The 10,101-nt window shown below is 56.3% G+C and overlaps 1 protein-coding gene across 4 annotated transcripts in view; it reads right to left on the bottom strand.

Moving 5' to 3' along the window:
• PLEKHM2 (pleckstrin homology and RUN domain containing M2) overlaps window positions 1-10,101 on the bottom strand; it is a 38,293-nt gene that overhangs the window by 8,268 nt on the left and 19,924 nt on the right. For 3 of the 4 annotated variants that reach the window (XM_027110076.1, XM_027110073.1, XM_027110075.1), the window contains 7 exons: window positions 7,790-7,896; window positions 7,289-7,398; window positions 6,627-6,726; window positions 5,914-6,001; window positions 4,884-5,070; window positions 3,502-3,561; window positions 235-463 (listed from right to left, as the gene is read on the bottom strand). In XM_027110076.1, the coding sequence (XP_026965877.1) occupies window positions 235-463; window positions 3,502-3,561; window positions 4,884-5,070; window positions 5,914-6,001; window positions 6,627-6,726; window positions 7,289-7,398; window positions 7,790-7,896 (881 nt within the window). The remainder of the gene's footprint in view (window positions 1-234; window positions 464-3,501; window positions 3,562-4,883; window positions 5,071-5,913; window positions 6,002-6,626; window positions 6,727-7,288; window positions 7,399-7,789; window positions 7,897-10,101) is intronic. The other variant, XM_027110074.1, reaches the window with a different exon arrangement.

A 10,101-nucleotide genomic window follows, 5' to 3' on the forward strand; every position in this document is an offset into this window, starting at 1 on the left:
AGAGGCCGGCCATGTTGATGCCTGTGTCACCCATCTTCCAGGCTCGGGCCCTCTGTTTCCTCTTGATCAAAGAACTACTGAGCAAGGGTGAGGTACCTAGTCTCCGGGAAGATGTCCAAATGCCCCCCGGGGGGGAGAAGGTCCTACTCTGCGTGCACTAAAAAGTGATGCTAGGAGTGGACAGGATGGACACCAGGACACTCACCCAGCTTCTCGAGGCCCCTCCCCACTGACCTGATGACCTCGAGCTCTGTGCAGGTGTCTGGCAAGTCCGGGGTATGGGGCTCCCCCTTCTCCTGAGAGGCGGTGTGCACAGGGGTGGTGTCGGAGGAGGACACGGTCTCTGCCTGGTCCTCATTGAAGGGGTTGTGGCGCTGGGTGGGACTCTTGGTGGAAGCCTTGCTGCTGGCCGGGTCCGAGGCAGTAGAGCGGGGGCCACTGACAGTGTCTGTGAGGTCTCCATCTGGGAGAACAGGAAACACGAGACAGCCCGTCAGACACCAGCTGGGGACCACAGGCCCCCAAAGCATGCCTTATCTCAAGAGGGAGGCAGGTGAGTTCTTTTCAGGGAAATCTGATCGGGGTGGCCTTGTTTCAGGAGTAGAAGCCCCAGGCCAACAGGACACGGGATTTGTGCTTTAAGAGCAACTTGGAGGAATGCCATCACCACCACCACTGGGCCCCCCCCCCCCCCGAGAGCTCACAACAATGTGGCCAAGTTTGAGTTAAGAGCTCCAAGGTTAAGCAGCCTCCAGGCTTAAGCCCCTTGGGGATGGTGACCCTGATGCCTCAAAAGATGGGCTGCACACCTCTCAGCTTAACCTTAGAGCCTCCTTTAGCGCCAGACACCCCCGACCAGACTGAGATACCCAAAGCCCTCTGAAGGGTCCCCCACAGTGGCAGATACAAAGGAACAAAGGAAGAGAGAAGAGAGCCAGGATCAGAGAAAATGAGGGGTACAGAGGCTGCAAGGCCAGGATAGGGTCCAAGGGTGAAGAGCGAGGGGGAGGGGCAGGAAGGAGGACCCAGGGCAGAGAAAGAAAGGTGCGCAGAGCGGCTGCCCCTCGCCGCCACAGATGCCTTGTGGGCCCTTCTCCTTCGATATCCCACCGGGCACCCCTTTAAGGGGGGTGCTGAGAACTCCATTTCATCCAAACCTCAGCCTGCCTACTGGTCCTCTCTGGGCACACACTCTCCCAGGGCTCCCCCCTGGGAGATGACGCAGCCCCTCTAGAGAGGAGCTGGTTTAACGGCTGCCCTCACCTCCAACCGTCCATCCCAGGTCACTGGAACGGGACACAGAGGGGAGGGGGTGTCAGCATGAAAGCACATAGGGTGTTTATCCAGTGGCAGATGGGAGGCCGCCCATGCTGGCAGAACAGCCTGGGTGACAGTTAACGGCAAAGCACACAGGATGTTCACGCTCCAGCTGCAGCTCGCACACATCTTGCTGGCCTTTATCTGCCAGAGGAGACGTGGCAAACATGCTTCCCACCCTCAGCCTCATCTGGAAGGGCCAACCTGCTTAGTGGATCTCGGAAACCACTGGGCAGCTGTCTGCTGACGCAGCACATCATCAAAAGTACACTGTCTTTTAATATAAGGACAAATGAGGGGGCAAAAAGCAACTCCCAGCTCTGCCAGAAAGACACTAGTGAAATATGAGATTGTCTTCAGATGTCCAGGGACCCCAGCCAGAACCCTGGTTCTCAGACGCAGAAGAGCCTGCCCTTCAGCGTGAAAGAAGCCTCCTGCCAAGCCCACGCGTTCCTGGTCCAGCCCGAGATGTGCAGTTACATCCCCCTTGGGGAGGGGGTCCCAAGAGGTGGGCAAGCAGATCATCGGACGTGGTGGGGGTCAAGGCTGGGATACCCACCAGTTCTGGTTTTTCTCTGGCTGTGCTGTGCAGCAGCACGCGGGATCTTAGTTCCCCGACCAGGGATCAAACCCGTGCCGTGCCCCCTGCAGTGGGAGCGCAGAGTCTTAACCAACTGGACCGCCAGGGAAGTCCCTACCCCCCAGTTATGTAAATGAGCCAAGGACCATGGAAAGGCCTCCCCAGTCCCCACCCCAGGGCCCAGAGCTGCCCTCCAAATCCTGCTCTCCTCCAGGTCTGAGGAGAAGACAAAGCCTCCCCAAGGAAGCTTCCAGAACCGGCTCAGGGAGTCTTCAGTGCTCTAGGGACTCAGGAAAGCAGGAGATGGCTGCTGGGACAATCTCAGCCGGCCCTGGAGCCCGGCCCGGCCCGAGCAAGCAGTGTGACTGGGCTGTTAGTTCTCAGGCCACAGGGAGCTCTGGAGGGCTGCAGACGAGGCTCAGGCCCTGCTTGTCAAGCGACTGCAACAGGCAGCAGGTAGCTGGGTCAGGAGGGGGTTAGTTGTTAGGGGGGAGGGGGGCGGAATCAATGCCCAGCATGTGCGCTGTGAGAAGAGAGGCTGAAAGGATAAATGATGTTATGATGGAATTCTGGATTTCAAGCTAATCTTAACTTAAAACGGGGGACTCTTCCATGGTACTCTGTTGGCCAGATGACATAATTTATTTTTCCCAATGCGATATCTTCCCTCTAACTTAAGCTACTGCACACTTGCGTTACTTGGGAAAAGATCATCTATCAGATGACAGCTCTAACAACACGGGGCTCAGCTCCGAGCAGCAGGGAGAACCGCCGTCCCGCGGCTCTGGGTGACCAGTCGGCACCTCCTCCTCCAGAGGCTGCCCCGCTGCCCCCATCCTGGGTGGAAGTGGCCCACAGGGCAAGAGGCTGTTTAGTAAGGCGGGTCTGGTTATGGTCTCAGCTTTAAGGAGGAAGGATTAACCTTCTCAGAAACATGCCCTCTGCTTGGAATGATCCCAGGAATCCTCATGACTGTTCTCGAGCCCAGAAGTGGCGTCACCAGCAGAAAAATGCCCAAGCATTGCTGTCACCTAGTGGACAGCGTGGGAGGGTTGACAGATTTTATTTTAGTCGGCCTTAAAACTTCAAAGAGAATCTCCCTAGAGGGAGTTTCAGTCATGCCAGGGCAATTTCCCTCATTTGGACCTCAATCTCTTTCAAAAACACCCGAGGGGAAGCCATTAAGAACAGAATCGAGCCCCTCTGCCTTTGCTTCCTGATGCTTCTGATACAGAAGCGCATCTGACCTAAATAGGAGCCTACCACCCACATGTTCAAAGGCAGTGTTTCCCTGCGCACATCTGGTGCATCGACTGGCACTGGAGTCAGGAAGGGTGATCACTGTGTCCCCGAAACGCAGACACTTAGTGACTCCACAAGGCCACTGCATAAAGGCAGGAGTCCTGCACTGGGAGAAGGGGTTGGCCTAGGACTCAAGGTCAAGTTCTCCTACTGCAGAATTCCATCTACCAGAACACCAAACTTGGCTTTATTATGATCATTGACATTATTATAAATAATGAGCTGATTTTGAATCATGCAGCAAGCTTGGTATGGAAACATTGCAAAACAGGAAAAGAGGGTAACAGCGGACTCTGTCCCACCTTCCCAGTCTGTGCTGGGTACAGACGGCACTGCTGGAAACACATCTCCAAAATCATAATCTATAAAAATGAGGGACAAAACTGAAGATTAGAAACACAGGCAGTGGAAGGGCAGGGAGGGTGGGGGCAACAGGGTGGGAGACATTGGGAGAAAACAAGAGAGGAAAAATTAAACTTTCTACATTTTATCTGACAACATCAGGGGAACTTTGAGGACCCCAGCTCCTTCTCAGCTCCGGTACTGGCCCAGTAGCCTCTGACCAGCTAGAAAGACCTGGGGGCAATCGGTTCCAACCCCAGAAGGACATGGCTCCCCTGTACCTAACCTCCTTTCCTGTCCCTGCTTTCCTTCCCTCCACCCCCAGCAGCTGAGATGAGGTGGGCTCAAGGGGACACTTCTTTCCCTGGGCAATCTGGCAGCTCCCTTGAGGCCTGTCCCTCCGGCTTCTGGCGAAAGCCCCTGAGCCCAACCCAAGGAGACTGAGCTGCCATCTCCTGCTTCTATAACGAGCGACACAGGCCTTGCTAACAGCGGGTCTATGTCCCTCCCTGGGACATAGCGCCACAGCACAGGCAGAAATAAAGAAAGAAGAAGGTCAAGGTCTCAATGTTAATGCAATTGTAGGGAGTCCCTGGGGCTGAACTTGTGCTTGGAGCCCCTTCCCTGCAGGTGGGGTCCCATAAATGAAGAGCTCTGGTCCCCACAGGCGACGAGGGGGGGAAAACAGCCAGTTTTATTAGATGAACACGGAGGCCGAAGGTTTGGAAGAAATCAGGCTGTTCCAACCAGTTGTTGGACCAAGATAACAAATGACCTACAGGCGTGAGGACGTTTTCAGTCTTTGATGGCATGAGTGTGATGAGTGTGAACACCTCCAACATGCTGGCAGGTACGGGAGGGACTCGGAAATCGATGGACCCATGGGAAAGGGGGGCGAGTCTTCCTCCAAACTTCAGACCCATTGGGTCCTCCCTCCTCCTTCTAGGGGTCGCTTATAGACTCTTTCCACCTAAAATCGAGGGTAGGATGAACTCCCCCGAAGTGGGTGGCACTCACCCCTGGAATGTCAGGAAGAGTTTCCAGGCTGCCCTGCTAATCCCCCCGACCTCAGAGAACGGCCCTGGGCATATGGCTACAGGTTTCTGGAAAAGGGTCTAACATTCGTAAGATCTCACTTTGGCTTTTTACCCCCAGTATCAGTTTTTGAGCCACCACAGGGACTCTGGGGAAATGAAGATCTGGGAAACGACTGGCCCCGTTTAACTCCGAATTTCCACCACTGGACCAGAACCAGTCAAGAAAGACTCCCCTCAGCCAGGCTTACGCGGCTCCAAATCCGTTTCGCCACAGAGGCCGGACCCTCCCCGCCCCGGGCACTCACCCTCACTAGACGGGGCGATGGCACTGTCGTCCCACTCCAGGGTGGTGGAGGTGACGGAGTTGAAGGAGTTGAGGGAGAGGCTGTCCGAGCCGTGGACCGAGCTGGGGAGGCGGTCTTCAAAGTCCAGCAGGTACTGGGGTTTGTAGTAGTCGGGCATGTAGGGGGCCAAGTCTAAGTAGGGGGCGTCCTGGGGAGAGAAGGGGAGAGGCAGGCTTGGGTGACGGGAGGCCTGGGTGGGCCCAAAGGCACGGCCTTCCAAGGATCTGCCTTCACACCCTCCCAGGCCGGTGTTTCTTTGGAAATCTATGTCCTTAAGGTGCTAAATCCAGAAATAAGCTGTTCAAAGGAGGACTGTGAACGGCTGTGGTTCGTAAGGCTGTGGACTTGGGGCCCAGAGATGACAGTGCCCACTGGGCCTTCTGACCCTCCTTGACCTCTTGTATATTAGAGTCGCTCATTTGCTCCAGTTTCTACTACTTTTCAGTAGCCAAGTTCCTCTTCCGGTCTGTGCTGCCGGGGTTGGGACCTAGGCTGGTGACCCAATTAGGACGGGGCGGCTGCGCGCATCTTGACAAGACCGCAGAGGAGCCTCTGCAGCTCCTGGGCCGCCCTGCACCTCTCCAGTGCGTGACCGTGACCGTGACCGTGAGGGAGGCCGGGAAGCAGGGAGCTGAGAGGCTTGCAGGATCCCGGGAGGCACAGGGATGAACCTGCCTCGTCTCTCGACGACGACTCACGTCCTGATCACGAAGGAGAATACTCCAGTGCTAAAATGCTCCAGGCAATGCGGCTTTTCTCCAATGTGGGACAGAGAGACAGGAAGGAGTCCCCCAAACCAGGAATTCTGGCCAAGAGAGAATCACCTCAACCCCACACCGTTCCACTGGTCAGACCCTGAGCTGTTCCCTCACCTGAACGGAAAGGACGGCGCTCAGACTCAGTCACACCCGTCAGGCTCCCTGAGCAGGACCATGCGCCCAACCCGCCCGCCCCTCTGCCCCCAGGAGCAGCGAGAGCCGTGGCGTCTCACCAGGTCCAGGTCGAACCGAATGAACTCCAGCCCAGACACCAAGGTCAGGAAGAGGGTCAGGTGGTCATGGCTGCAGACCAGGGCATTCCTGCGAGACACGGGAAGGGGCGAGGGTAGTTCTGGGTCTGGTTACCAGCGCGGCCCCGCCTCCCCCGCAAGCCAGCTGCGCTGAGGTTCGGCATGTGGCGTCCCTCCACCCCAAGCTTGATGCGGTCTTCACCCACCCCCTTCCAGCGCTCTCCGGCTGGCTTTGGGGCCATACGGCACTTTACTGCCCTGCCTGTGTCTCCACCCACCCGCTTCCAGCGCTCTCTGGCTGGCTTCGGGGCCGTACGACACTTTACCGCCCTGCCTGTGTCTTCAGATACGGGGCGGGGCCGCAGCAGCTCTGGCAGCTGCTCTAAATCCCCTGTTCCCGCGGCAACCCCAGCGGAGGCTGAGCCTCCAGTCAGGACTGAGGCCTGGGTGGGGGATTGGGCAGGGGCCGACTAGGCACCAAACCGCTCCCAGGAGCCCGGCCGGAACCAGCACACCTGGCCAGGGCCGTCACAGGCAAGCTCCACTGGCCCTCTGGCCATCGCTGACGTGTCCTCAGCACGCGCCGCCAGGCCAGGCCTCGGGGTGCCACAGCGCGGTGTCTGCGTGTGACGGGAGACTTTGGGACGGGGCTCGGGCGCCCTGGAGCGGCGTGAGACAGCGCTCCGGACACTCACTTGACGTAGTACTTGTGCAGGAGACCCAGGTTCTCCTGGAACAGCCGCAGGTAGCTCTCCAGGGAGTTCTCGTTGAGGGCCAGGTACAGCCAGGCCCGGCCTGCAGACAAAGGGCAGGAGTAAGCCACTAAGGGGTGCTGGCTTTCCTTGGCCCAGCAAGGGCGGGAAGGGCAGCAAGAATGGCGGAGGGGAGCCAGCGCCCCAGCAGCCCTCTCTCCTGACGGAGCGCCGCACGCTGAGATCTTGATTTTCCCCGTCAGACCCTAGCCTGTAACTGGCCAGGAAACTTGGATGAACGGGGCAGATCGCAAACTCCAGATGGGTTGAGAAGTGCAAGGACTTTTCACTGATCCTGTAGCTGACACTGACCCTGGCTCAGGGAGAGAGGCGAGACCCCCCCGACTAGGTGCTCGGGCTGGGATTTGGTAGGAGCCCCGCTCTCTTCAGCATCTCACTTTCCCTCCTCACAGCCACGATGCTCCGGCCAAATGTCATGTGCCGGACGAAGAGAGGCCTCGTGGAGGGCGCTGGCATTTTAACCAGCCTCCGCCACTGGACACCACAAGGCGCTCGGCCTCCCGGGCAGACCCTGAGGTCACACCTGAGCCCCAAGCTGCCCACTGGGACTGGTCCCTTCGCCGAGTCCACCCGGTGCTACTCACTGCGTCCCAGGTTGGTGGCCACGTGCTGCAGCACCTCGATCTGCTTGATGGCCTCTCTCCGGGTGAAATGCACCACGAGCACCCAGTAGCCAGATGAGAGGTCTTGCAGTCTGAGAAAACAGGACAGGAGCTGCTATGACCTAAACGGGGCCACCCTGGGAAGCTGCAGTCAGTTGGTCCACCAGCCTTCGTATCAGGAGGAAGCCCAAGGCTGAAAGCAAGGGATTCCCAGCAGGACCCCCAGGCAGCCACCAGGCCTTCACACCATCATTTCATCTGTCGCTAATCCTTTCCCCAGTCATTCATGCCCGCTCAGAGACGGATTACTGGGATAACCCCAGACAGTCTGCAGCCCACCTGAGTGAGACAAATCGTTTTCTGCTAAGGGAAAGAAGAAATAAAAGGCAGACGAGGCTAGGGACCTCCCTCTGAGGGCTACTCACGGGCTCGGGGTCCTGCCCTGCTGCTCTGTACTGTCCTCTCCAGAGGCCACCTCCTTACCCATAGAGCAGGGCGTGGTCCAAGTGCTCACACAGACGCTGCAGGACCTTGTCGTGGTTCCGGATGGCAGGGGTCTCATCTTCACATGCAGCAAAGTAGCTCTGCAACTGAAAGGGAAAAAAGGAAGTTCCCCCAGATTAGAAATGGATAATAAAGAGGAGGGCCATGGAAGTTCTGGAATCAAGAAGGTAGCTGAGAAAACCAGTCAAAGGATGTATCTGTGTTGACCAGCGGAGAGTCGACCTCAAACTGCTTATCCTATACTGCATGTTCCAGAGGCACAGGAGGACACTTAGAGCCCAGTCCCCACGAGGCACTCAGTAAGTGCTTGGCACGATGACAGCTCGATGCTGGTGAGGAATTCATGGTCTACGATGTGGGTGTCCGGGGGTACCAGGCTTCAAGCCAGGGCCGCCGAGCTACACAACTCCAGGGGCACTACCTACAGTGCTACGTATATAAATGAACACTCAGTGCCCAGTGTAAATCCCCCTGCCCCGCCCCTGGAGTTGGTCACACGGTGGCCCGGCCTGGAGCTGTCCCTCTGCCCAAACTAAGGGCTGATGGACGTGGGCACCTGCTCCAACGGCCTTCTTGCCGGAGGCTGACATGGGACGCTGGACTTACCTGAGGAAGCCGGCCAGGCTGGATAAGGATCCAGGTACCTTGCCAGGCTCAGGTCAAGCCCCACACCAAGAAGGACACTGTTCCCAGGCTGGACTGAAAACAGGAGATTTGGCCAGTAGGCGAGATGAGCTGCAGCCTGAGGAAACCCCAGCAGGCTGACGGAGGTGAGGGCAGCTCGCTCAGCTCTGTTAAGGCCAAGAAAGCCCAGATCAGGACTGAGTTCTCTGCAGCCACAGTGAGGAGGGGGCCCTGTCAGGCGAAGCGCCGGGAGAAAAGTCTTTCCCACTTCATTGGGCCACACTCTGGTCTGCTGCTGCCCTTCTAATGGCCAGAAGGGGAAGAACACACAAAAAAGAGCACCCATCCCTGTACACCCGTCTCAGGTTTAAGCTCCTGGCTCTGGGGAAATGTGCTCTCAAGTTTTTTCTGGAAGCAGTGGTAGAGACAGCAGCAGCAGACAGGACACATTGACCACACCCGCAAGCACGCGCTCTTGGCGAGAAGCCAACAATGCAGCTCCCACAACAAAAATAGCTTCTCTTACTCTGTGGCCTGGAGTAAGCCCAGCAGCCCTGCTGGCCCCGGACAGGCCTCGGTTCTGCAGGGTCTGCCCCTCCTTCCAAGAGGCAGGCAAAACAGAGCCCCAGGAGGAGAGGTTTCTAGAACTGAAAGAAAGAGCAAAGAGCCTATGAAAACTGCAGTGGCCGAAGGTATGCCTGCACGGGTTAGTACTGAGAACCATGACGTCGGGGGCCAGGTTTTTTTTGTTTGTTTGTTTTTTTTATTTCAAAATCCAAGTAAATCTGAGATCAGAGATTCTTAGATGTTAGAACTGGAAGGATCTGTAGAGAACTAGTACAACTCCCTTATTAAAGAAGGAAAACAGAGGCTTATTTATTTTCTTGATTATAAAAGTAGCCACACCCACCATGCTCGAAAAACATGGAAAAGTTTAAAATTTTACTGATCTCGACGTGCAGGCTCAGCGGCCATGGCTCACGGGCCCAGCCGCTCCGCGGCACGTGGGATCTTCCCGGACCGGGACACGAACCCACGTCCCCTGCATCGGCAGGCGGACTCTCAACCACTGCGCCACCAGGGAAGCCCCCTGATTTACTTTTAAACAGAGAAGGTGACTAAGGCCAACAAAGGTTAAGTCCTTCACTATGATTTTCAGCTAAGTGAGGGAGCCACGGCTGGAACTCGGACTCCTTTTTCAGGTCAAGATACCTTAAAAAATAAATATTCTGAAAGCAGTATTTGCTCATTGTAAAAGTTTAAGCAACATGGAAGTGTGTATAAATGTAAAGACCTCCTCTCCCCTGTCCCCCACTGGGAACAGCCTGTGTGTGTGCCCTCCCAACTCTTTTCCTGCACACATAGACTTAAGAAAAAAAAGTGAAATGGGATCACGCTGTACTCATTGTTCTGAAACCTTTTCCTTAATAGAAAAAGATTTAGTAAGCCATTTTTCTAGACTATTTTGTCTAATTGATCCAGTGTTTCTTCCAATACGTCAAACGTATACTTCCATATCATTACATACAGATCCACTCCATTCTTTTTTTTTTTTTTTTTTTTTTTTGGTTCCCCGGCCTCTTACTTGTTTTGGCTCTCCCCTTTCCGGGCCCCGGGCCCCGGGCGGCGAGGGTTTGGGGCTAGGGTGCACGGGCCCCTCCCCTGGG

This window comes from Aethalodelphis obliquidens, unplaced genomic scaffold (assembly GCF_003676395.1).
Source record: "Aethalodelphis obliquidens isolate GAN/ISIS:26980383/991018 unplaced genomic scaffold, ASM367639v1 scaffold9, whole genome shotgun sequence".
NCBI classification, from domain to species: Eukaryota; Metazoa; Chordata; class Mammalia; order Artiodactyla; family Delphinidae; genus Aethalodelphis; species Aethalodelphis obliquidens.